Raw genomic sequence first — 27,012 nt, 5'->3', positions numbered from 1 at the left:
AAATCTTAAAAAAAAAAACTTGTGAACGTATTATTCAAATCACTCAAAACCAAAGTTAAAGAGAAAGTCATAAAAACAGAGGAAAAACTGACATATACAAAGAAACCACAGGAAAACAATCACAAATTTCTCATCAGAAACTACACAGGCAGGGCATCCCCGGTGGCGCAGCAGTTGAGCGCTGGGTTGCGAAGCTGCCCGCAGCCCCTACGGCGCCGTTTTGATCCCCGGCTGCTCCCCTGGCTGCTCCCCGGCCACTGGAGGAGGGTCCCACATGGTGCGCAGACCTCTCCTGCCGCCTGCTGCTCCCCTCAGCAGTGTACTTCGGTCCTTCTGCCTGCTCTGCTCCCCGCTCTGGCTCTGGTGAATTCTCTCACCCTCCCGCGCTTCTGACTGTACCCAGAGCTTGTATAAATAAATTAATTAAATAAAAATAAATCTTAAAAAAAAACCTACACAGGCATAAGACAAATCAGTGACACCTTTAAAGTGTTCCACACACACACATACACACACTCACACACCCCAACTCAGAATTCCATACTTAGCTAATGTATCTTTCAAAAATAAAAGTAACATAAAAACCTTTCAAAATTTATTACCAGACAACCTGTACTACAAAAAAACATTTAAAGAAGTTATTCAAGTAAAGGAATATAATAGCAGACAGAAACTAGATGCAAACAAATAAAGATCTCTGGGAATGGTTAAGATGAAGATAAACATGCAGCATTTTTTCCAGTAGCTCTAAAAAATAACTGTCTAAAACAAAAATAGTACCAAAATTTTGTAGGTTATACATATGTAAAATATGTAACAATAATAGCAGTAACAACAGATTACGAAATTGGGAGTAAATAGTTGTAAGGATGTTGCATTACACATAAAGCAGTATATTATTATTTAAAGGTCAATGTGATTAATGTGAGATGTTTATTAACCCTATGACAACCATAAAAAAATTAAGATATAAATAATAAGGGCTTCCCCGGTGGCGCAGCGGTTGAGCGCTGGGTTGTGAAGCTGCCCGCAGCCTCTGCAGTGCCAGTTCGATCCCCGGCTGTTCCCTGGCCACAGGAGGAGGGTCCCACATGGCGTGCAGACCTCTCCTGCCGCCCGCTGCTACCCTCAGCAGTGTATTTCGGTCCTTCTGCCTGCTCTGCTCCCCACTCTGGCTCTGGTGAATTCTCTCACCCTCCCGCGTTTCTGACTGTACCCAGTGCTTGTATAAATAAATAAATATTTTTTTAAAAAAGATATAAATAATAAGCCAATAGTGGAGTAAAACTAAAGAAAAAATAAATAAAAAGTACCAACTAGATCCAAAATAGTGGAAAAAGAGTAAAACAGGAACAAAGACCAGAAGGAAATAAGAAAAAAAAAATAGCATTATGGTAGAATTTAATGCAATCATGTCAGTAACTGGTATAGAAACACTAACACTGATATAACACAGGTCATTAAATTGGATAAAAAACAAAAATATGTGCTATCTACAAATGTTTCTTTAAATATAAAAACAGCTAGACCAAAAGTTAAAGGGATTAAAAAAAAAGTACTTTTGCAAACACTGATCAAACGAAAACTGGAGTGATTACATTACTCTCAAAGTCAACTGTAGAAGGCATATTAGGGATAAAGAGAGATATTACATAATACCAAATGTATCAAACCACCAAGAAGACCTAACAATCCTAAATGAATATTTATCTAATAAAAGAACATCAAAATACAAGAAGCAAAAATTAATCAAACTGAAAGAAAATAACTGATAAATCCATGACTGTAGTCGGAAATTTCTACACTATTTTCTCAGTGACTGACCAAGCAGACAGAAAGGACTCAGAATAACTGAATAACATTATCAAAGTGTTTGGGGGGGAAGCAAAACAAAAGAGGAGCAATGGGTTAGCCTATAGTAAGACCCTGTATTATAAAGGTGTCGATTCCCCCTAATTAAATTTAACCATTAGTGGGATTAAATTGTGCCACCATAGATATGGTGGAATAAAAATTAAAAGGGGGGATTGTAACAGGGTGGTCCCCAGGAAAGGGGGAAGTTCCAGGTCCCCTGCCCCACCCAAGGGAGGGTGGAGCTGAGCAGGGAGAGAAGAAGCTACAGAAGAGACTGAGGAAGGAAGCAGGATGGAGTCAGGAGACCTGGAGGAGGCCCATGGAGCCTAGAGACAGGTGAAGAAACTGCGCTTGTCGTGGACTGGGTGAGACAGATGTGGGTGAGACCCATGGGGAGGTGACAATGGCAGCTTTTATCTTGATGTTGATTTTGCTCTTTTCCTTCCGGGCTTGTCTGGTTGTTTCTGACCGTTTTCTGTGGGTCCCCACTGGAAGATGCTTTAGACTTGTGGCAGGCTTTGGGGCCTTGCTCTGCGCCATTCCCATATGGATGGACTTTTACCCACGAGGGGACAGGTAACTTTGGGTGCTTCTTCATTTAGAAACTAGACTCTTTGCCTTACCTGTATTGTTTCCTAGTTTTATTAAAGTTCCTTCCCATTAAAGTCTCATATGTTTTGTGTTGATGCGGCGGATGGCAGAACCCATTTAAAACAGGCAGGTTTGCGGGGTTTGGGCTGCCCCTCTCCCTGTCCTATAACAGTATCAATAGATTTTTAAACCATGCCACTGCGAAATCTAAAAAATAATTGTGTAATCTCTAAGTAGTGAATGAAGGCTTTGGGGTGCCCTAAGAGAGGAGCAGCAACTCAACTCCAGAGAAATTCAAAATGCCTACATGACAAAAACCACACCGGGGCAAAGTCAAAAGGCAAGTAGTGAAAAACACTGGGAATTCCTGAGTCCCCTGGACTGTGGGACCTCGGGCAAGCTGACCCACCCGAGCCTGTCTTTCCCCTTCCGGAGAAACTGACGCGATTAGACCCAAGTCCCAGGGCAGGTGTGCGGATCAGGGGAACTCGTCCCTGGCAGGGTTCAGGCAGGGGCCAGGGCGCCCAATCATCCGCCCGGGCTTTCCGCCCTCCCCGCCCCGGGGCCGCCAGGTGCTCGGGCCCCGCCCCCGCCTCGCCCCGCGCCCGCCGCCCGCTTCCGGGCTTCCCCGCGCGGCCCGGGACCCCGGCGGCCGGCCGGAGGCGCTTCTCCTGACAAAGGGAGGAGGCGAGCCCGCGCCGCCGCCCTCCCCCGCCGCCGTCCCCGCCCCGGCACGGCCGGCCAGGCGCGCCCCGCGGGCCGCGCGCAGAGCTGAGGGCCGGGCGGCCACGGACGCCGCCCCGGGGGTCACCGCCGCCCGCGAGGCGCCGAAGTTTGGGCGACCACCCCGCGCGGGCGCGAGCCCCTCCCGCATCTCCTCGCCGGCCCCCCGCGGAGCGGCCGGGCAGCCTCCCTCCTACCTGGAGGGGCGCAGCTCCCACTCGTGGCGCGGGGCCAGGTCGGGTCACGGCGCGGGATGATGAAGTCGCCGGGAGACCCAGGCCCTGGCCCCAACTCGCGGCAGGAGGTGGGGGAAGGGAAGCCAAGCCGCCGGCGCGCTCGCAGCAGTACACATGCGCAGTTGAAGGGGCTGCTCACCGCCCCAGGGTCCTCCGAGAGGTGGTCCATACGACTTGGGACTACATTTCCCAGAAGTCTACGGGGCCGCGTTGATCGCGGGAAAGTCTTTGCTTTGTTTTAGCGGGTCGGACCAGCTCTGTCCAAGATAAACTCTTGACGGAACCGTTTATTTCTCCCAGAAGCGGTTATGAGTTAGAATCCAGGTAGTGTAGTATACAAAATCTGGCTTTTAAAAATTACACAGATAATCATGATAACTGTAAGCTGGAAAGTGTGTACAAAATTTAAAAAAGTAAGTAGCACTCATAATCCCATTTTCCAAAGATAACTGTAATATTAAGTGCACACTTTTGTTGGATTTTTTACAGAACTGGCCATAGATTTTGGCTTTTGCAGTTAGCTTTTGTTTTCTTTGTTTTTTTTAAAGATTTATTATTTATGCATATAAGAACTGGGGTACAGGCCAGAGGTGTGGGGGTGGTGAGAGGATCCACCAGAGACAGAGTGGGGAACAGAACAGGCAGATTGACTGAAATACACTGCTGAGGGGAGCAGCAGGCGAGACAGGAGAGGTCTGCTGCACCATGTGGATTGCTCCCTGGCAGGCCGGCATGGAACTTGTGCTGCAGAGGCTGTGGATTGCTTCATAGTGCGGTGCTTAACCCCTTGCACCGCCAGGGAGGCCCTGTTTTCTTTATTTTTTTAAATCATTTTACGTTCACAGCAACGTTTGAGGAGAAAGTAGAGAGTTCCCTTAATATCCACCCCCGATCATGAATAGCCTCCTCCACTACCTACATTCCCTATCTGAGAGATACATTTGCTATAATCGAACTTAACACTGACACATCACCACCCAAAGTACATAGTTGACTGGAGTGCATTAAGTACATTCTATGGGTCTTGACACATGTATCCTCCCTTGAAGGATCATGTAGAATAGTTCGACTGCCCTAAAATTCCACTGTGCTCCATCTGTTTATCCCTCCCACCCCTCCCTTGTGCCCCCTGAACTCCTGGAAACCACCAATCTTACTGTCTGCACAGTTTTGCCTTTTCCAAAATATCACTGGAAATGACAGAATGTCCAGAATATCCTTGGAATCATACAGTATGTAGCCTATGCAAACTGACTTCTTAGCAATCTATATTTAAATTTCCTCCATAACTTTTTATGGCTTAATAGCTCATTTCTCTTAGTGCTGAATAATACTCTACAATCTGGATGTACCACACAGTTTATTTAGCCCTACATTTATTAAAGAACATTTTGGGAGAGAGAGGAGAGGGGACCAAGGGGCGTGGGCTGCACCTGAAAGGGTCCATGGGGGCCACCCTCCTTATGTGATTCATGCTGCTATTCAGCATGAATCAGCTGTAAGCTGCAGCTGCAAAAATGGTACCTGGACCAGGGCTTTCCTGGTGGCGCAGGGGTTAAAGTCAGCACTATCAAGCTATCAGCAGCCACTACAACACTTTGATCCCCAGCAGGGGAACTAACTCACATGGAGCAGCAGACCTCTCCAGTCTCATCCACTGCTCCTCTCAGCAGTGCATTTCAGTAGATCCACCTGTTCTGCTCCCCACTGTCTCTGGTGAATCCTCTCACCCCCACATCTCTGGCCTATACCCCAGTTCTTGTATGCATAAATAAATAAAACTTTTTTCAAAAGAAAGAAAAAAAGGACAATTTATAAAACGCTTTTGCAAGTTTATTTAGCACCAATAAGAAAAATAATCTAAGGGGGCCTCACTAGCCACTGCGGCCGCATGAGTTCAATCCCTGCACAGGGAGCTACCCACATGGTGCAGCAGACCTCTCCTGGCTCGCCCATTGCTCCCCTCAGCAGTGTATTTCAGTCAATCTGCCTGTTCTGTTCCCCACTCTGTCGCTGGTGAACCCTCTCACCCCCAGCACCTCTGGCCTACACCCCAATTCTTCTATGCATAAATCAATAAAAAATAAAATGTTAAAAAAAAGAAAAAGAATCTAAGGATGATGTGAGTAGTCAATTAAAGAGGAAATTAAAAGGAAAAAACTGAATTTGTTAAAAATGTTTCTCTCCTAAAAAATCTTTTAAAAAAAATGACTCCATAATCATATATCAGTCTCCATAAACTTCATAATCATGACTCCAAGAGTCCATAATCAGAACACTGGCAGGTGGTTCTCCTGTCCTGGGATTATTTCAGTGTCTGACAACACCGGTCCATCTGGTCCCCAATACCACCCAGCAAGCTGACCTCCCTCCTCCATGTTGTACCCCTGAGATGATGGAAAGGAATGATATATCTAATCACAGTTTTTTCCTCCTCATTTATGACTCTGGGAAGTACCCTTCAGTCTATTTTTCTCACGGCAAAATTACAAAGTAGGAAATCTGAACAATCTCTCTTGATACAGAGCAAAGTGAATATGACTCATATTCCTTCATTCTTTTTTATTGAGGCAGTAACACACTGTATATGATTCAGAGGCATAGCATCACACCTCAGATGCATGGCACCACGCTGCACCTACCACCCAGGGCACCCACAGTCCTCCACTATAATGCTCATTCCATCATTTTTAACATAAACTGACTTGAGAATGAAACAGCCTGACCCTTGCAAAATCCCATTTGTCTTACTGTTCAACAAGTCCATCTTTCTCCTTGATGAATGAAATATTCTTACATGTCAAATGGCTTAGAAAGAGTTCACCCCAGGGGGCTCTGGGTATACAGGAACTGTCTCACAGATCTCTGCCTTCCCAACACTGTGTTTGGTGTAGATGAGGAATGAATGAATGAATGAATGAGGCAAAATTTAAGGATGTTTGACACCAAACTACAAGTATCATCAGTTCTATAGTTCTCTCCACTGAGTGTACCAAGTGCTACCTCAGCATTCTGCACGAGAGGCCGGTACCTCTACAACTCCATTTACAAGGTGTTCCCAAAGGAGTGAGATAGTGAATAAGCAGATGGAAGGAAATCCCATGCTCACTGATGGGAGAATTAATATAATCAAAATGACTATCCAGCCTAAAATGATACACAAATTTAATGCAATCCTTATCAAAATACCAACAATTACTTTTTATATTAATATTTTATTTATTTTTTATTTTAACATTTATCATTTTTAAATTTTTCAGACAATATTTGCTTGCCCCACCCCCTCAGATTGAGTCCCCATAGAATTTCCTTCCCCAAAGCACCAGTGCACCATCACCTCAGTCCCCTGTGCGCCTCCCTCCCTCCCTCTGATCCCTCTCCCTCCTCCTCCCCTGCAGGATGTCTCTGGTTTATAATTGTCTGTTTTTGCTTTGTTGTGTCTTGTACTGTTATTATTATTTTTTACACTGATGTCTTATTGGGTTCCCCTATATTTCTGTTATAAGTGAAACCATCCGATATTTTTCTTTTTCCTTCTGGCTTATTTCACTGAGCATAATTCCTTCTAGCTCCATCCTCGTTGCTGTGAATGGCATGAGTTTATCTTTTTTGATTGCTGAATAATATTCCATTGTGTATATATACCACATCTTCTTGATCCAGTCATCTATTTTTGGGCATTTGGGTTGTTTCCAGGTTTTACCTATTGTAAATAGTGTTGCAATAAACATAGGGGTACAGGTGCTTTTTTGAATCACTGTTTTTGTGCCCTTTGGGTAGATCCCTAGGAGTGGAATTGCAGGATCGTATGGTAGCTCCATTTTTAGTAGACTGAGGAACCTCCAGACAGCTTTCCACAGTGGACCAACAATTACTTTTTAAAAAATGAATAAAAAATACTGAAATTTATATGGAACCACAAAAGGACTTGATTGCAAAAAAAAAAAAAAAAAATCAACCCTGAGAAAAAAGGATAGCAATGGAGGTATCATGTTACCTGACTTCAAACTTAACTATAAAGCAAAAGTACTAACAACAGCATGGTATTGGTACAAAAATAGAGACGTGGCTCAATGGAATAGAATCGAAAGCTCAAAAATAAATGCACATACATACCAGCAACTAGTCTATGATAAAGCAGTTAGAACCATAAAATGAGGGAAAGATGGCCTCTTTAATAAATGGTGCTGGGAAAATTAGAAAGCCACACATAAAAGAGTGAAATAGGATTACTCACTAACCCCATACACAAAAATAAACTCCAAGTGGATTAAAAATTTATTATTATTTTTTTAAAGTATTTATGTATTTATACAAGCACTGGGTACAGTCAGAAGCGCGGAAGGGTGAGAGAATTCACCAGAGCCAGAGCGGGGAGCAGAACAGGCAGAAGGACTGAAATACACTGCTGAGAGGAGCAGCGGGCAAGACAGGAGAGGTCTGCTGTGCCATGTGGGACCCTCGCCCGGTGGCCGGGGATCGAATGGGCACTGCAGAGGCTGCAGGTAGCTTCGCAGCCCAGCACTCAACTGCTGTGCCACTGGGGAGGCCCTGGGTTAAAGATTTAGACAGAAGACCCACAACAACAAAATATATACATGAAAACATTGGTGAAACATTCTATGATATCAACAACAAAGATATTTTTGGTGACTCAACCATTAACGTGGGGAAATTAAAAACAAAAACAAACAATCGGGATTATCTCAAGTTAAGAAGCCAAGAAAATATAAGACAATGAAAATACACCCTATTGAGTGGGAGAAAATATTTGTAGAGTATGTAACTGATATGGGAGTAAATATCCAAGATATATAAAAAACTCATTAATTTTAATAAATGGACAGCAGATAGAAACAGACAATTCACCAAAGAGGATATCCAGAAGGCCAAAACACACATGAAAAAATATTCATGATTACTTCTAATGAGACAGGCAGATTAAAATCACAATGAAATACCATGTCATATCAGCAAGAATGGCACATGTTAAAAAGACTCTCAATAAGAGTGTTGGAAAGGATGAGGATAAAAAGGAACTGTATTATACTGCTGGTGGGACTGCACACTGGTATAGCCATTATGGAAAGCAATCTGGATTTACCTTAAAAAACTGAAAACAGAAATATCATACAACCCAGCAATCCCACTCTTGGGAATCTATGCAAAGAACATGAAATTTGAAACCACCAATACCAAGTTCTGTAAGTTCCACAATGTTCACAGCAGCATTATTCACAATAGCTAGGATATGCAAGCAGCCTAAATGTCAGCAGATGGACTGGATCCAGCAATGTGGTTATCCACACCACAGAGTATTATGTAGCCATAAGAAAAGATGAAACGGGCCTCCCTGGTGTCACAAGGGGTTAAGATGCAACCTATGAGCAGCCACTGCAGCATGAGTTCGATGCCTGGCCAGGGAGCTACCCACATGGCGCAGCAGACCTCTCCTGTCTCGCCTACTGATACCCTCAGCAGTGTATTTCAGTAGATCTGCCTGTTCTGTTTCCCATTTTTCTCTGGTGAATCCTCTCACCCCCCAAACTTCTGGCCTGTACCCCTGTTCTTTCATGCATAAATAAGTAAATCTTAAAAAAAGAAAAAAGGTGAAACAGTCATTTTCAATGAAATGGAGGGAATTTTTGAGAATTTTGTTTAGTAAAACAAGTCAACGGTGAAAACAAATACTGGACATTTATGTTGTAGACAATTCAATAACATAAAACATTTTCAAGCACCAGTGGACACTAATAAACATCCCAAGAGCTGTGAGGTTGAGAGGAAGGGGAAGGAAAAGAGACAGGGGGGCCAGAGGAGTGTTGTGGTGGGGAAAAAAATTTCTAAAATCACCCCAATTGAAAAAGTAGTAATTTCTCAATGTCCTTCCCCTGCCTAGTTTTCCTATTAATTTTGGAGGCGGAAACATAATCCCAATTGGCCCTGCTGATGACTGAGCTGAAGAATCCCATTTGCAGAAAGTGGTAGAAAATAAAACAAAGAAGCTGCTAATGGCTAATAACTGTCTACTTCATGGATGGGGTATTCAATTCCTTTAGTGTTTACCTTGAGCTTCTGGGTAGAAGTTAATTTTTCCTCCATGTATCTTTTTAGCTCCCATAAAACGGGTGGAGCAAATACCTTCGCTGGGGAGAAGCAGACCCATAGGCCTCTAGAGGAAGCAATGAATGAGGACAAAAGACAGACATCTGGGACAGCATCTCAAACACCTATAGAGCAGGACTGTCTCTACTGGAACGTAATGCTAGTGGGCACGTTCCCATGAGTAAACAAGGAAAAAACCAAGTTAATTAGATCAGCACCACTTACCCCCACCTTCTTCAGGGAGGCTGTTTCATGCATTTAGATTCTCTTGTCACCACCACATTCTTTACTGGAATCCACCCATTTTCCTAAATGATTTTTTTTTTAATTTGCCTGTACTAGGTTCATACTTGACATTGTAAAATTCTAAAGTTTTTTTTTTTTTCAAATATATTATTTTCTTTATTGTGGCAACATTGGTTTACAGCACTGTGTATGATTCAACGGTCACACTTCCTCTGATGTATGTCACTGGACCACACCCACCACATGGCACCCAGAATCCCTTACCCTAGACTCTGGGCCCCCTCCTGCCTATACCCTCTCTCTCCCCCGCCCCCTCTAGTAGCCTCAATTCTGCAATCATATTTCTAGGCCTTATTTTCATTTCTTTAGTTCTGTCAGTTCCTTTGTCTTGTTTTTCTACATATTCATAAAACTGTATTTGTTTTCTCCTGACTTATTTCACTTAGCATAACACCCTCCAATTCCACCCATGTTATCACAATGGCACAGTTTATCCTTTTTTATAGTTGAGTAATATTCCGTTGTGTATGTATACCATATCTTAATCCACTGCTCTGTTGTTGGGCATTTAGGCTGTTTCCATAACTTGGCTATTATAAATAGTGTTGCACTTCAATGTTCTATAGGTTTTGGAAAACTGCATAATGTTATATATCCACCACTACAGTATCACACAGAGTATTTTTACCACCTCAAACCTCTGGTCATTCACTGTTTTTTTTTTGTCGTCTTCCTAGTTTTTTCTTTTGCAGAATGTCACAAGGTTGGCATCCCAGAGTATGTAGCTTTTTCACACTGATGTCTTTACCAATATATATTTAAGATTCCTCCATCTCTTTGGGACTGGATAGCTCATTTCTTTTTTCAGTCAACTAATATTCCACTGCATGAATGAACTATATACAGTTGGTTTATTCAATTATATAGTTGATGTTCTTTGGAAGAACATCTTGGCTGTCTCTAGTTTTGGGAAACTATGAATAAGCTGATATAAACATTTGTGTGTAGGTTTTTGAATAGGCATTAAGTTTTCAATTCATTTGGGTAAATGTCTAGAAATGTGATTGCTGGATCATATGGTAAAAGAATGCTTAGCTTTGTAAGAAGCTGCCAAATTGACTGTAGCATTTTGCATTCCCACCAGCAAGGAATGAGCGTTCCTGTTACTCTGTGTATTTGTCAGCATTTGATACTGTTAGTTTTTCAGATTTTGATACTTATTTGATTTCACAAATAAGTGAAATCAGATTTGTAGTTTAATAACTGCACCAATTCTCTAACTATACCAATCAGTGTTTACCAATTCTTAGTTTTGATAACTGCCTGTACAACATAAACATTGGTGAAAACTATCTGAAGGATGTATAGGAATAACCTGTACTACTTTGTAAGTTTTCTATAAGTATAAAATTATGTCAAAATAAAAAGCTAAAAATAATCTGGGTACTCATCCTTCATTTGTTACTCATATAAAAGTGTCTTCTTCTCCTGGTCCTATGCTTGACTAGAGACACCTCCATCTCGTGCCGTGGCTGCACCTTCCAAAAGCTATTCCTTCAATTGTTCTGTCAGGCCGTGGCCTCGGGAAGGTGTAGTACACGTGAGTGATCCTGAAATCACCTGCCCACTACTGCACCTCTTTCGCTAAAGAAGTAGGTTGCCTGGCTTGAGGGGATGTTATGTGGTGCTCAAACGCTTTGTGAGCCTCAGGCAATGGAGCTGACTGAGGCCAGGCAGGCAGAGGAGGCAGATCCATACCCATAACATGTGCTACACTGATTTCAATTGACGTCAAGTGCTTCCTGGGACCTCCAGGTGGCACAAGGGGTTAAGTCTCAGCACTATCAGGCTATCTGAAGCCACTGCAGATTGAGTTTAATCCCTGGCCAGGGAGCTGACCCACATGGCACAGCAGACCTCTCCTGTCACCTGCTGTTCCCCTCGGCAGTGTATTTCAGTACATCTGCCTGTTCTGCTCCCCACTCTGGTGAGTCCACTCACCCCCGTACCTCTGTTCTTGTATGCATAAATAAATAAAAATCTTAAAAAAAAAAAAAAGATAAAGTGCTTCTCTTCCAGAGTGGAAGGGGTCCAACTTAACTTGCTCCCAAGTGGCTGGCTGGACTCCTTAAGGAAAGGCGTCACGTGGGGGCTCAGTGTTGGTCTGTGCAGCAGTGGCAGCAGCTGGGTCAGCGTTAGTGAGCCTGTGCCCATCCTAGAGGGCCCAGTATTAGCTTCCAGCCCTCCCACCAATGTGCCAGGCCTGGGGTGGTCCTGGACAAAGGCAGGCCCATGACAACTGGCTAAATCATGTTATCTACTTTGTTTACTCGCTCCCATAGGGCTTTAACAAGTCATATAAAACTCTCTGTGCTTGCTCCTGTGGTCAGTCTATATGCTGCTTCTCCAAACCTTCTGCACACACATTTGCCCATCTTTTTCTTCCTAGGCCCCTGATCAACTAATTAAGCTGTCCACCATTTCCATGGGATCCATATACCTTCTACACCCAAGACACAGTGGGGAGCAGAACAGGCAGATCTACTGGAATACACTGCTGAGGGGAGCAGCAGGCGAGACAGGAGAGGTCTGCTGTACCATGTGGTCACTTCCCTAGCCAGGGATTGAACTCATATTACAGTGGCTGGCGATAGCTTCATAGCGCTGTCTTTAACCGCTATGCCACCAGGGAGGCCCCAATATACCTTCCACTATTAGGTCACTATATTTTCCTACAAAAGGGGATGACTAGATGTCTGACCTGCCAATGAGAAGAATTTCAGGGCTACCGAGTGGCGCTGTAGTGTAGCAGCAGTCCATTTCAGCTTACATCCTCATATTGAACCAACACTTTCATGAGTCAAGCTGGAACTCTCTCCTCTATCAGCTGGTCATAAGCGCTCCCCCTTATGGCATAGGTATGAGCTCGAGAGAGGTGCTGGCCCAGCAACGGAGGATATAGGAGGTGGGTGTCTGAGCCCAACAACTCCTGTGGCTTACTTTGCCCTCTGACTCTACTTAAGTCCGGTTTTCTTTGTTTTCCTATCATCTAGTAATGGATTGCTTTGGACTTGCCTGACATTATGACTTGATGGAGCTGACCAAGTGCAGATCATGATGGGTTGGCTATCTCTGGTCACACAGTAACTTGATGTCTTGAGGTCACAATGACTGTCTTACCCAGAACCCAGGACTAGATGAGGACCAGTTTGTTTTAGACTAACAAAGCTTTAAATAGCTCTTTTCTCAGTGATGTTAATAACATGCATCTTCAAGAACCTCCCTAGTGGCCCAAGGGGTTAAGTCTCAGCACGATGAAGCTATTGGCAGCCACTACAGCACAAGTTTGATCCCTGGCCAGGGAGCTACCCACATGGTGCAGCAGACCTCTCCTACTTTGCCTACTGCTCCCCTCAGCAGTGTATGTCAATGGATCCACCTGTTCTGCTCTCCACTCTGTGGTGAATCCTCTCAACCTCCCCCTCCCCCCACCTCTGGTCTACACCCTAGCTCTTGTATGCATAAATAAATAAATCCTTAAAAAAAAAAATGAATCTTCAAATATGCTATGGGAAGAAAACTGAGCTTGAAACACCTTCAAAAGTAAAAACCCCATCACTCTGGGATGATTCTGGGTTCTGCACAGTGAGGGAGTGGAGACGGAAGGGACAGATAGGGTTTTTCCCTCACTTATCTGCTGCTCAACCTTAGCTCTCTTCTTCCAGGAAGTTTTCCTGGCTTGCTTCATTGCCCTACTCCATTCCATCCCCAAAGGGCCTCCCTGTGCTCTCCTCCTCATAGTCCTGATTGTGGTCTACTCTATAACCCTGGAGCTGAGATGTGCAGGCTGAGAAAGAACTAGCCATGTGGAGAGCAGACACCATTCCAGGCAGAGGGAGTATGTGCCAAGACCAGAGCCTGGCTGTGATTCAGTATATAAAGGAACTGAGTTTGCCCTCCAAACTCCAAACCGGGGTTTGGAGTCCAGAGGAGACTGGAAGGAAGGAAGGGTAAGGAAAACTAGCTGGGCCTTTAAGTTCAAGGCAAGCAGTCAGCATATGTTTGAAAGACCAAGGAAGTCACTGCAGAGATTTAAGCAAGAGAGTGGCTCCTATCCTGTTTTCCTTTGTGTCAAGTAACCCCCACCTCTCTTTTAGAAGTACAGACCCTGGTGCCCACTAGACTACCTGACTCAGCAAGGTCTGGCAGAGCCACCTTAAGGCTGCACTACCTTAAGCAGGCCCCACCCCCAGCATAGCCAATGGGCTGGTGCAGCCACCAGTCCACCTGATTTGTGCAGTTGCTCAGCTATGGCCTGCCTGCTCCGGGCTGCTACCCGGGGGCTAGTCCCCTGGAGGAGCTACTGCTCCAAGGGGATGCAGGTAGGTAGGTGGGGAGCCCGATGCCAAGTTCCCACCAAACTCTGTGCTCCCCCCCCCCCATTGTGTGACCTTGAGCAGAGGCTCACTGGCTCACCCTGTGTCAAGTGTCGGTGTCGAGTAAGGGCCCCCACAGATGCCACTAGTGGGGCTTCTGGGTGTGCAATGAAAGGTGTGGGGTCTCCAGGGCTGCCCCTTGGGACTCCCAAGTAGTAACACATGTTTTGAAAGAATTCCTGGAGGTAAGGATCTGGGTTCTAGCTACCCTGTCCCTGGCTTGCTGGCCTGCTTTCCCCTTATGTAAAGAGCTCAGCACCTCCCCACTGCCCTGGAGTTGGTGGGGGTGCCTGGGTACTGGCCACTGCCCTGGGTAGGGGTGGGGGTGCCTCCGTTGATGGGCAATGAAGCTTCTCCTTCCAGTTTTCCTTTCAACCTTTCCAAGACTCTCAGGCAGGGTTGGCTACTATCTGGAACTCCACTGACATCCTTTTTGTAGCGTGACTTTGGCTTTTATTTTCATCCAGGTGGGGATTTTCTGAAGTGAAACACAGACTCCAATGATTCTGTTTGGGAAAGGGACATTCCTGTAGATGGGGTGTGCCGAGGCCTTGGGGGCGGGGTGTGTGGTGGGCGTGTGTGTGTGTGTGTGTGTGTGTGTGTGTGTGGTGTGTGGGGTATGTATGCCTGTGTGTGTTCCACCTCACCAGCCCTACCCCTCCCTTCTACCACATGGGCAGAGCCTTGGTCCCAGTGTCCTTCAGTGACTCCAGGAATATGTTTCCTACAGAGAGAACTCAGCAAAGGCTTTGTAGAGGCTCTGAGGGAAATCGTGGGGCACTCCAACGTGTCTACTGCTGTTGCTGCCCGAGAGCAGCACGGGCATGATGAGTCAATGCACAGGTATGGGGGAGCTCATGGGCCCCCCTTTCCAGTCAGAGGCACCCGGCTATGAGTTAGGGTCCTGGGCTATCCTCCTCCCCACCCAGCTGTTTTGGGGTGCTCTGGCACTCTTCACCTCTCCTCCACACCCATCCTGAAGGATGTTCTCACCCTCTCTCCCATGCACGGCTCCAGCCCTGCAACACCCTCAGGTTCCTTGAAGCTGGAGCTGGCCCAGAGGCTACCATGCACCCCTAATTTGCCAAAGGTCTGGTTCTAGGTGCCAACCTCCAGATGCCGTGGTGTGGCCCCAGAATTCGGAACAGGTCAGCCAGCTGGCAGCCCTATGCTATAACCACGGTGTGCCCATCATCCCATTTGGCACCGGCACCGGGCTTGAGGGTGGAGTCTGTGCTGTGCAGGTATGGTGGCCCCTCCCCCACCCAGCCAATGGTCTCCCCACACTTGTCAAATCTGAGGTGGCCAGGTCCAGCCCTCCTCACCTGCCATCCCTGGCTGCATTTGGCTGTGGGAGGCTGGCCTTGTGGCGAGGTTCTGGCGGCTGCAGACTAGGACACCCAGGTCAGTAGGCCCCTTGGCACCCCTCCTGCCAGGGTGGTGTCTGCGTCAACTTGACCCGCATGGGCCGAATCCTGGAGCTGAATCCAGAAGACTTCTCTGTGGTGGTGGAGCCCGGTGTCACCCGCAAAGCTCTCAACACCTACCTGCGGGACAGCGGCCTCTGGTTTCCTGTGGGTACGCTGAACTCCAGGTCTTTCCCTGGGCCCTGGGGGCTCCCTGATGGCAGGGCTGTTTCTGGGCCTTGAGGGGCACCCTCCTTCTCCAGGAGCTCGCCCCAGGCTGCCCTTTGTCCTGCAGACCCGGGTGCGGACGCCTCTCTCTGCGGCATGGCGGCCACCTCGGCCTCGGGCACCAACGCTGTGCGCTATGGCACCATGCGGGACAATGTCCTGAACCTGGAGGTGGTGCTGCCAGACGGGCGCCTGCTCCACACTGCGGGCCCAGGCCGTCACTTCCGGTGAGCGTCCTGCAACCCACCACTTGCGGGGAGCTCCCACCTCAGTTTCTCAGGAGCGCCCCCTACCCACGGTGGCGGTGGGGGCCTCCAGGATAGGTGGGCTGGACTTTTGAGGGCCCCGTTGGACCTTCCTGGGGTTTGTTCTTCCTTTATGAGGTGGGCTTGGGCCTTGGAGCGGGCAGCTGTGGTGCCAAGGGACGCGGGCCAAGGCGCGCGCTCAGGTCTCAGGCACAGCACTCCAGGCCTCTGACCCGAAGTCCGTGGTCGCATGACTTGGGCACGCACCCACCTTGTGTATCCAGGAAGAGCGCCGCTGGCTACAACCTTACTGGACTCTTTGTGGGCTCCGAGGGGACCCTAGGACTCATCACAGCTGCCACCCTGCGCCTGCACCCTGCCCCCGAGGCCACCGTGGTCGCCACCTGTGCATTCCCCAGTGTCCAGGCAGCCGTGGACAGCACCGTACACATTCTCCAGGCTGCAGTGCCCGTGGCCCGCATTGGTGAGCCGCGCTCGGCCGTCTAGGGGAGCTCCCTGGATGAGGGCCCTCTTGAAGGCCAGGCCTCACTTGTCCTCCCTTCTGCTTGGTCCCAGAGTTCTTAGATGATGTCATGATGGACGCCTGCAACAAGTATAGCAAGCTGAACTGCTCCGTGGCGCCCACGCTCTTCCTGGAGTTCCATGGTTCGCAGCAGGTGCTAAGCGAGCAGCTGAAGCGGACAGGTATGCTGGGTGCTGGGGGTGCAGGTGCTGGCAGGGTGGGGTGGTGCACAGGCTACCCCAGAGTAGGGTACAGTGTCAACCCCGGCCCCCACAGAAGAGATTACCCAGCACAATGGAGCCTTCCATTTCTCCTGGGCCAAGGAGGCTGAGGAACGAAGCCGGCTCTGGACAGCAAGGCACAACGCCTGGTACTCGACCCTGGCCCTGCGGCCCGGCAGCAAAGTAAGACAGGTCGGGGTGGAAGTGGGCCCAAGACGCAGCCCATAGACCCTTTCCTCAATCCACTACCGCCGCCCAAGCAGCTGACTGAGGCCCACAGCAGGCAGGACTGCCCCCACCTGCTGTTACCCCTGACAATCTAGAGGGCAAGCAAGCCATGGGCTCGGGGATGAAGCAGGTGCAGTGCGGTGCTTTCAGGCCTTATGTACACCAAGGAAGGCTTCCTGGAGAAAGAGGTGATGCCAATAACTAGGGGAGATTGGGCTCCAGGCAGCAAGTGCTAAAGACCTGTAGGGGAGGTGCTGGCAAGGCCTACAGGTAGTAGGGGGTGGGCAACAAGGTGGAAGTCTACAACAGGACCCTTCTTATCCTTGACCACAGTGACTCCTTACCTCCTGGCAGGCGGTGGGTGGGGGTAAGGGGAGAATCTCATGAGCCTGTCCCTGACCTAGGGCTATTCCACTGATGTGTGTGTACCCATCTCCCGGCTGCCAGAGATCCTGGTGCAGGCCAAGGAGGACCTGAAGGCCTCTGGAATTATAGGTGTGCTGTCTTCTGCTGGAGGGAGGTGTGGGGGCTGAGGGGGTGCTGGGGCCCACCGGCTGGGGAAGGGCTGGGCTGGGGGAAGACAGCTCTGTCCTCTGTGTCCCCAGGAACCATCGTTGGGCATGTTGGCGATGGCAATTTCCATTGCATCCTGCTGGTAGACCCAGAGGATGCTGAGGAGCTCCACAGGGTTGAGGCCTTTGCAAAACGGCTGGGCAGGTCAGCAAAGCCTAGGGAGTGGAGGTGGGGGGAAAGCTGAGGGAAGTAGGAAGAGCTCCCCACCCCCACTGAGCAGCTCTTCTCTGCCCCTAGGCGGGCACTGGCACTCCATGGGACGTGTACTGGGGAGCATGGCATCGGGCTGGGCAAGCAGCAGCTGCTGCAGGAGGAGGTGGGCGCTGTAGGCGTGGCGACCATGCGGCAGCTCAAAGCCATGCTGGATCCCCGAGGCCTCATGAACCCAGGCAAGGTGCTGTGAGGAGTTCTGAGCACTTGGACAATGTTCCAGACAAAGGTACCTCCTGTTCTGGGAGCTTTCTTCATGCCACAGATTGGCTCCACCTTGGCCCAGCCTCTATCAGGACTTTCAGCCGCCTTTCCCTGTCTAGCCCCCAGCCCCCTCCCCCGCCCCCAGCCCCAGGACAACACCTGAGGGGCCCAACATCTTCAGCCCTATTCCACCTGCCAGGTGACAGAATACTCCTGTCCTCCTTGAGCCCCCAATAAACCTGAACCCCATCTGCAGCTGTCTGGAGATGAGGTGACAGCATCTGTAAATGACCTCCCGGGCCGTCCTCCGCTCCTCCGCCAGGTTGCCTGTGAGGTGTCCCAAGTCCGCCCTCTAACTTATTGCAGGAGGGAGGGGTTGGGGGGTGGGGGGAGAAGGGAGAGGGCTTCAGAAGGCAGGCCACTTTCAGAGAGTAGGTCCCTGCGCCAGCAACCAACCCCCCCCCCCCCCCGTGAGAACCCCATGGCTTCAGAACTTGGTCCTGGTCAACAGCACTTATGACAGGCTCCCCCACTGAACCTGAATTGGACCACAGACCATTCAGAATGTGTTCTTCAAGCGGCTGCTACCAATCATTGAAGATGGTTGCTCCTTGGACCGTATCTCCATGGTGTGATGTCTTACCCTTCCAGCTATTTTTGCCACCACTCAGGATCTGTGCACCCCAGGGCCTGCTCAAGGCTTGGACCAGTCACTCCACCAGGGTACTTGGCAGTTGTTCCCCCTAAACCCACAAGAGGGCGCCCGGCACCACAAAACTCAAGACACCGCAGCATCTGCTCTGGCCAATGACTCCTGGGCCTGGGTGCACGTCTGTCCATGGCATGCAGATCTTAGCCCCAACGCCCACTTCCCAAAGCTGGGGAGAGGCCTGGCATTCTGGGAGTCAATCTGCCCTCCGGCAGGCTCCAGGAACCTATCACGCAGGCTCATTTCCCTCATACCCAGCCTCTGCTCCTGGCAGAGGAGAGGCACTGGGTGGCACTGCAGGGGAGCCAGCAGTACCTCCATCTGGCCTCATGCCCATTCCCCCAGCCACCTCCCAGGTCCTCCCAGCCCACCCTCTTAGCCCCTCCACATCTCTTGCCACCAGCTGTATCAGCCTGGGAAGAGAGAGCCCTCTGCGGAACCCCTGCATTTAAAGATTGAGCCTTGAGGACAGTCCTCTGGGGAACACGTTTCTACCCACCCCCTCCCCGCCAGATGCCTGAACATAACCAGTAGCTGTGCCAAGGGGTGGCATGGGGTAGTTCTCACCAACTCCCTCCCCAACTCCCCCAATCATGACCCATCTGGCTGTCCCCAGCTCTCCAGGGCCTGCCCTTCCACAGGGCCTGCCTCCCAGGGGAGAGCTGTGGAGGCAGGTTCTCCCCTCCTAGGCAGGGTTCTCCTCCATGCCCCCTCCAATGCCTGGCAACTAGTAGGCGCTCAGCAAATGGCCATTTCCCCACAATTTTTTATTAGGAAAAATTCCAGACATACAGAATTGAAAGAACAAGTACACTCACTGTTCACTGAAATACCAGCTACTGAAGATTTAACAATGAATAGTTTTGCCTTACTTGCTTTGTGTGTGTACTTTTGGGGGCACCATTTGGAATTAAGTTCCCCATTTCTTGATGTCATTCAATATATAATTCAGTATCTACCTCCTAAGAATAAGGACATTCTCCCAAAAGTTCAACACCATTAAGTGGCTACTAGATAAATGGTCTTAGTGAGGTGCTTCCAACCAGGAAGGACAGCAATGGGTGCTGGTCTTTAGCAGAGGGAGTGGGTGGGACCCATCTCATCACTCCTGTGGATTCTCTCCCCTCCCAGAAAAAGCAGAGCTTGGAGGGCCCTAAGGTGGAGGATGACATACTAGTTCCACCTGGGAATCCCGGACAATCCCAGGTCCCACCCCATCCCAATTTGGGTCTGAATTCAGAGGCTGCAGCAGCCAGCAGAGGGCTGCAGCGTGCCAGGTGGAGTGGAAGTCATGGGGAGTGGGGGGTGGGGGGGGAGGGGAGGGATCAGCACCAGCCCCAGGAGCTTGGAATAGCACCCAGCGTGGGCTCCTGCCCGGCCCCGCCCAGCTCGCCCAGCTCATGACCACTCAGTTCACTCAAGGCGCTGCCAAGGCTGCTGGGCCTAGGCCACTGAGGTGGGCACACAGGCCTCCGCCTACAGCCCAGGGGTCAGGCAAGGAGATCTTCGGGGCTAGCTTTGCTGGAGGGAGGAATTAAATATAGAACAGGGAGACACAGTTGCCAGGCAGAAGCGGGAGGTACTGCGAATAGAACAGTGCTCTTTGCGGTGACAAAGCATCTAGGGAGCCTGCTATGTGCGTGCCAGGGGCTTCTGGGCAGAATCTGTCTCTCGTGGTGACCTCTGAGCTGCTGCGTGACTTTGTCCCCACTTCACATGCGAGGAATCTGAAGTTGAGATGAAGTCATTTCCCCAAGAGCGTTGCCAAGTAGAGGAGCCCTCTTGTAGGCAGTCTGGTGCCCATGTTCTTGCAGCTCGCAGACTGTCATCCTTGGGGTCTCACCCCAGGTGGTGAGATAGACCCCACAAAATGTCCTTTAGAATCTCTCTGAACTTGCCTGGCGCACCTCTGTTCACCAGTCTGCAACACCCTTGCAGAATAGGTGCTTCTGGAAGCATTTGATGGAAGACGATCCTTAAGCCAGGACCTGGAAAGGTCAGTGCCCACTGAAGCAACAGCACTGAGCAGGTCTGAGAAGGAGTAGGGCCAAGCAGAGGTGGTCTTCTCCCTCTAGAGCTTTCCTTCACAGGCTCTGCAGGAGGCCCTGGAATGCCACTTCGGAGCCTGTCTGGCACAGGGACAGAGGCTGGGCATGCACCACTGGCCCCTGCCCTGAGCGTTTTTCCCCAGCAGAGGTCTGCCAACTGCTGTGAGTCCTGAGTGCCGGGTTCTAGTTCAAGGGCTCTGAGCTGGCACAGCCCCAAACCAGAGCCTCCAGGGAGCATGCCATGAGTCAGCACTGAGATGTGAGCTGAGCAACAGGCAGGGCAGGACGTGGGATGGGGAGCTGAAGTTGAAAAGGGGGGGCTCAGGGCGAATACCCAAAAGAACCCATATCCTTGCAGCCTCCAATGGCTGCACTCTTTGCCTCTGCAGATCTTTCCAGAAGAATTCCATCACAACTATTCCACTGGTGATGGCAGATGATGTCCATGATGCTTGAGAGGGTTAGTAAACCTGCAGGACTCAGGTCTGACCTGCCACCTTCCCCCTAGCCAGGTATGACTGCTGAGAACTCTTCACACACCTGTAGCCCAGAGCAGGAGCCTGGAGGAAGGTGAAGGAGGTAGGTGAGGGAGTGGGGATGGGCCTTCCACCCCATGGCTTGATTGTGTAACAATACTTCATTAAAATAAAGTCACACGGTGTAGCTTTTATTAGACATTATTTTAATACCATATCAAAACACCTTGACTAATGAAGAAAGCTTTTCCCCCAAGCTTTGAACATTTTTTAAACATTTTTATAAGGTCGTGTGTGTGTGTGTGTGTGTGTGTGTGTTTTAATATATAAATACAGAAACCTATCTTGCATGGGTTGATGCCACATGTGAACATCAATGGCTAAAATGTTCTCGAACAGAGCGCCTGAAAATGTTCTCAAACTGGTAGCTGTACATGTTCCTTTAGTAAGTTTTTTTGTTTAAGTTTTCTGGAAAACAAAAATCCACAAGGGTCTAAGAAAAATGTTCAGGCATTTTTGCAGGACACTTGTGATTGTTACATCCTCTGAACTGCCCAGAACCAGGAGGAAAGAAGGGAGAAGACATGGGGATGGCAGGGGAGAAGGTCCTCGGTGGGTGGTTGTTTTTTGGCAATGAAGTCAAGATATCGGGGTCCCAAGTGGAGGAAAGTGCAAAACCAAGTCAGGAAAATGGGAAAAAGAAACCAAGGCCAGGCGGTTGGTGACGGAGAGGGCCGATGGGGCGCCGGGCACGAGGAGGCCGCGGGTGTCTGCTCCCGGCCATCGGAACTCGGCGGCGAGAACCGGGCTCGGCACGTGTCTGTCACTGAGTGAGTTCTAGCTGGGCAGCAGACAGCAATCTGTAAACATCACGAGGGAAAACACCAGTCGACACTAGACTTTTTTTATATATATTTTTTTTTTTTGTAAACACGTAGAGACAGACCCACAATGCCTTTCAGAGGTGAAAAAGAAAAGGCCCTTTCCCTCCTGGGATGAGGGGTGAGGGGAAGGACAGCGGTTGATTCCTTCTTCTCTCAAACTCGCTCTCCTTCAATTTGGTGTCCTCAGGGAGAAAGGGAGAACCATTCTCTGGAGTCAGTGCGGAAGGGCTGCCAGTTCCCACTGGTGTCCCCAGGGCCGCGCTGCCCCCGTGTCCAATGCTTCCTCTCGGGAACAGGGGCTGGCTCTGTCCCTGCGTGGACCGTAACACGTAAGTCGTGCTCCATCGGGCCGAGCTGGCTCGCAGGCCAGGAGGGGTGTCTGTGGTTCCGGTCTGGGGCGCACCCCAAAGCCACACAGCATGCTGGCAATGTGCACTGGCACTCCAGCGCCGGGGCGCGCGCCCTCTGCCTCTCTCTCACCCTCGCTGTTTCTTCTCCCCAGGTCCTCAGTTTTTGAGGTGAAGGTAAAAAGAGCAAATGTCCCTGATTTGTCTGACATCATCAGCTGTTCTGGGAGTTTACTTGGAATAAATAAAATAAACCTAACAAAGAACGAGAGAAAACAAAACAAAAAAAAGAGAAAGAGAGGCCCCCAAACCTTTGGATATGAGATGAGGTGGAGTCAGGGTTTTGGGTTTACTGGGGGTTTTGTCTGTTTGCCGGCCCAGGACTTAGAAGGGCCAGGTAGGATGGGGCACAGGAGGGGGTGGTCAGCAGTAAAACAAGGTGCCCTGGGGAGGACGTGGAGAAGTCAGAGCAGATGGTGATGTAGGGGAACAGGTGGTTGGGGGGAGGTGCATGGCAGTCGGTTGGGCCAGCCTGCTGTGCCATCGGGAACCTGTGCTGTGGGGTGGATGGGGCTGAGTCTAGCCTGCAGGCCTCAGATTCATCTGGAAGCGGGTCTGAGGGTAGTGGCCTGCTGGTAGGAAGAACCAGCAGTGAAAGGATCACTGACAAGCACTGCAGGGCACCGGGCACCGTCCCAGACTGTCTCGTTTAATGGGTGCAATGTCCATACAGTACGGGGAGTGAGATTATCCCCCTGTCCTCAAAGAAGCAGAGACCCCGAGGGTGAGGACTTGCCCTAGGCACCCAGCAAGCACTAGGCAGACATGGGGTGCAAACCCAGCTTCTTTTGTTTCTCCACCCAGCATATTCCGAGGGGATCCTCTGAACTTTGTTCAGGGACGTCTGCCCTAGACATCTGCAATAAACTGGTTTTTCCTCCACTAATCTAACTCTACAGAGCAGCTTCTTCATAAACCTGTGAGTTTACATGTCATCACTGCTAGTGCAAGTGTAGGGCAGCTCAGCCACACACCCCCCCACTTCCAGGACCAGAGTGACTGGACTCCAAACCTAGAGGCCAGAGTACCCCCAACCACAGGCTCACCTTTGAGAGGAGTCAGCAAGCGAGCCCGGCAGGGTCAGTCCGCAGGGTGTTCTGGACAAGATCTGTTCACTTCAAACCACGAGTCTATGCAACTGAAGCAGGAGGTAGCAAGGGAAACACATTACTGCTGAGCAGGCGGCTCCCGAGGGGGCGCGCTCCAAGGGCCGGGCTTTCCTAAAGCTCTCCTGTGAGGACCCCCGCAGAAGAGCGCTTTTTGAAGCAGAAAGAAGGGGGAATACCAAGGCTCACCCCCTGGCTCAGCCAGGGCAGCCACCCTGACCTGGCTGAGTACAGGTGAGGAGGATTTGGGTGCTACAGAAGTGGTGAGTGTGACCTTGAAGGGAACCAATGCCTGAGCTGCAGGGGGTCCAGGAGGGTGGCGACTGCTACTTGAGGGAAGGTGAGAGTGCAGCAGACCACGCAGGGCAGCCAGTCAACTCTCCCCCTGGGCTTGGAGGGTGGGGCAGGGGCACAAAGCAGGCTGGCCTTGGCTCTGAGTGCTGAGGTCCCGAGAGCCCTCTCAGGCCTAAGGAGCAGCCAGGAGACTCCCTTCTTGGTGGATAACTTCTTAGAGACCCCCAATCTCTACCTTGCTCAGTCAGCTGCCAAGCTGGTATCTACTCCTTCCCAGAGGAGGTAGAAGGAGGACTGGCTCCTCAGGCTTGGTGACAGGGCGGGAGACTGACAGGAAACCCTGGTCTCTAAGGTTTACAGAAAGGACCCACTGAATCAGAGGGAATGCACAGCCCCAAGACAAGTTTTTGACTTTGTAAATCAACAACTGGGTATTTTCAAAGAAAGGGAACCAGACAGATAATTTGCATAATTCTCCTCCAGGGTCAAAGATTCTCTTTTCCTGGTTGGGGCTGGTGCCCTCAGTACTGAGCCCAGCCCAACACCCCTCCCTCAGGCCAGCCCTGAGCCTTCCCATCTTTTCACCGGGCACCACAATAACTGGGTGGCCAGTAACCCCACAAGCCAGGCTTTAGAAAAGCCCATGTATCAGGAAGAAGTTCTGGGGCCCCAGGAGCTGAGAGCAGGTGGCAGCCACAGGCAGAACAGAGATCCTCCTGGCTCCATAAGGAGGTGTCTTCTTTCCAGTTGGAAATAGGAGGCTCAGGCTGGGAGGACAATCTTGGCCCTTCTAATTATAGCAGCTTTCAGTGCCAGGCCGCACAGGTAGTGGCTATTCCGTCCTCCTGACCTTGAGGGTAGGGGGAGGAAAGAGGGCAAGAGCAGGGCCATAAGCCCATCCCACCTGCCTCTCCTACCCCTCTGCACCCCCTCACCGGGAGGGTGTCCATGCACTAGGAACTGCAGTTCCTAGGAGTGGGAATCAACCTTCCAAGTGGGATCCTGAGAGCTTTTACCTATGGGTTTCCATAGAGCTACTTGAAGGCCCCTATCATTCAGGCCTTGGAACTAGAGAAAAACCTGCAGCAATTCGACTCTGCCTGTGCTAAGCTTGCTGGTCTCTGACTCCATCCCAGTCAGAGCCCTGGGGTAGGAGGTGGGTTGTCCCACAACCAAAAGAGACAGAGTGACTATGGATTCTTCCAGACTTAAGGATCTGGGATATGGCTGAGCATACCCAGTGGTCTTTCTTACCTTTTGTGATAAATGCACAGGCAGGGCAGCCGGGCTATCGTGTCCCCCTGAAGCAGCTCCTCCAGGCAGATCACACACTCACCCGCATCTTTAGTCAGCACATCATCTGCAGAGGGGAACAGAGGACAGATAGCAGGAAAGGGTCAGCTGCTGGCAAACAGGATGCACACAGCAAGCATGGGTCTAGGAACAGCTCAGGTCACCCAACTATGCTAGGTTCCGTGGGGGACACAGCAGCCCAAGATGTACACCACACACTCATTATCCAAAGACAAAATGGGATTAATCACCAAAGAAGTGGCCTGGGTGATGGAGAATGAAAACTGGGTGATGGAGAGGGATAGACCTGGAGTAGAGGCAGCATAAGGCAAATTTTCCCTGAATAGAATTTTCCCCTAAACATACACATAGATCAAGAGCACTGATTTCTGGCTTGGAAAAATAAAATAGGAATGAATGGAATGAAAGAAAGAAAGAAACAGATGCTCTAGCAAATACTTGCCCATGTACTTCCACAGCAGCAGTGATTCTTAATCGCCCAACAACAGAGAGAACCCAAATGTCCACCAAGCTGATGAAAGGATAAACAAAATGCAGTGCAGCCATACAATGGCATATTACTCAGCCATGAAAAGGAATGAAGAACTGATACAAACGACAATGCAGGTGAACCTTGAAAATATGCTGAATGGAAGAAGGCAAATACGAAAGGCCACCTGTTGTGTAATTCCATTTATATGTAATGGCCAGAATACATAAATTCAGAGACAAAAAGCAGTCAGGGGCTGGGGAAATGAGTAGTGATTGTTCAGTGGGTAAAGGGGTTCCTTTTTCCTTTTCGTGTGTGTGTGTGTGTGTGTGTGTGTGTGTGTGTGTGTGTGTGTGTGTGTGTGAGAGAGAGAGAGAGAGAGAGAGAGAGAGAGAGAGAGAGAGAAGATAACTTAACGTGAGATCTGCCCTCGGACATTTTTAATGTCCAGTACAACATTTACCACAGAGTCACAACATTTACTCACCAGATAAGTGAGGTTACAGATAAGAAGAGAGCTCCAAGCACGACCAAGTCCTTGCACGAAAACAGTTTAATTGCTTGTGAACACCATCAATGATACCTAGGCTTCTTGCCTGAGAGATGGTCATGATTGGGGTGCAGGCCTGGAACCCTCTGCTTGGCCACATTCCCCCACTGCTGTTTCTCTACCTTTTGATCACATTGGTGGGAAGGGAAACATTTGAGGCCCATAAAATAAGGATTCTTCATGGCCTAGAAGGCTAGGGCGACCCCAAGCCCTCGCACCAGTAAGCCTGAGGGGAAAAACCTAAGACAGAAGTGATCAGAACTGAAGTCCCTGTGCTGTGCTGAGCTGTGAGCACTGCCAGTGTCGGCTCCTGTCTACCAGGACAACCTATGGGCTTTCCTCTGTCTGCTAGGAACTGCCTAACCCAGGGCTGGCTGAAAGGGCAACACAAACAGAAAAAGCAGCTGGCGCACAGCCAGTCTGCAAATATCGTGTAACCTCAGACTCCAAATGTGGCCAGTGGCAGATGAGCTAAAAAGGTATAATCCCAATTTTTTTGAAAACCAGATACCACGCATATTTAAATATTTGTACATATACATGTCTATACAAGCATAGAAAAAAAGTCTGGATGGATACACTTTAGTAATGACTGAGGAGAGGAGATGAGAAGAGAAAATTTTTTAAATACATTTTTGAATTGCTTAAACATGCATTACATTATAACAACCCCCCACTGAAGAAACACACTGTTGTTTTCGTTTTACTCTGAAGTGTAGGAATGGC

General features: G+C 49.4%; 3 protein-coding genes across 10 annotated transcripts in view; 1 reads left to right on the top strand and 2 right to left on the bottom strand.

Annotated features, from left to right (window-relative positions):
* Positions 1 to 12,853, bottom strand: part of ZFP1 (ZFP1 zinc finger protein) — a 28,319-nt gene extending 15,466 nt beyond the window's left edge. Inside the window, exon 1 of one of the 2 annotated variants that reach the window (XM_054696998.1) lies at positions 12,517 to 12,853. In XM_054696998.1, coding sequence (XP_054552973.1) covers positions 12,517 to 12,575 — 59 coding nt within the window. In that variant the 5' untranslated portion in view covers positions 12,576 to 12,853. Of the gene's footprint in view, positions 1 to 3,365; positions 3,401 to 12,516 lie in introns of those variants that run through there. The other variant, XM_037516151.2, reaches the window with a different exon arrangement.
* Positions 12,854 to 14,048: 1,195 nt separating this feature from the next.
* LDHD (lactate dehydrogenase D) lies at positions 14,049 to 19,600 on the top strand. Of its 3 annotated transcripts, none has more exons than XM_037516149.2 (12): positions 14,049 to 14,137; positions 14,922 to 15,034; positions 15,294 to 15,435; positions 15,628 to 15,769; positions 15,893 to 16,052; positions 16,355 to 16,554; positions 16,647 to 16,775; positions 16,870 to 16,997; positions 17,447 to 17,537; positions 17,648 to 17,759; positions 17,853 to 18,054; positions 18,681 to 19,600. In XM_037516149.2, the coding sequence occupies exons 1-11, from the start codon at positions 14,066 to 14,068 to the stop codon at positions 18,016 to 18,018; spliced, it is 1,455 nt and encodes a 484-aa protein (XP_037372046.1). In that variant the 5' UTR covers positions 14,049 to 14,065; the 3' UTR covers positions 18,019 to 18,054; positions 18,681 to 19,600. The 3 variants fall into 3 exon arrangements, with proteins under 3 accessions (XP_037372046.1, XP_037372047.1, XP_037372045.1); XM_037516150.2 differs by lacking the exon at positions 18,681 to 19,600 and adding an exon at positions 18,541 to 18,557; XM_037516148.2 differs by lacking the exon at positions 18,681 to 19,600 and having other exon boundaries at positions 17,853 to 18,160.
* A 464-nt stretch (positions 19,601 to 20,064) lies between these two features.
* ZNRF1 (zinc and ring finger 1) overlaps positions 20,065 to 27,012 on the bottom strand; it is a 91,710-nt gene continuing 84,762 nt past the window's right edge. For 2 of the 5 annotated variants that reach the window (XM_037516143.1, XM_054696999.1), the window contains 3 exons: positions 25,208 to 25,313; positions 23,600 to 23,691; positions 22,132 to 22,457 (listed from right to left, as the gene is read on the bottom strand). In XM_037516143.1, the coding sequence (XP_037372040.1) occupies positions 23,634 to 23,691; positions 25,208 to 25,313 (164 nt within the window). In that variant the 3' untranslated portion in view covers positions 22,132 to 22,457; positions 23,600 to 23,633. The other 3 variants (XM_054697002.1, XM_054697001.1, XM_054697000.1) reach the window with 3 other exon arrangements.

This window comes from Talpa occidentalis, unplaced genomic scaffold (assembly GCF_014898055.3).
Source record: "Talpa occidentalis isolate TD23 unplaced genomic scaffold, MPIMG_talOcc4v2.1 talOcc4.17, whole genome shotgun sequence".
In the NCBI taxonomy this organism is placed as follows: domain Eukaryota; kingdom Metazoa; phylum Chordata; class Mammalia; order Eulipotyphla; family Talpidae; genus Talpa; species Talpa occidentalis.
The sequence above is the reverse complement of the archived record's forward strand: the minus strand, read 5'-3'. Positions and strand labels throughout refer to the sequence as shown.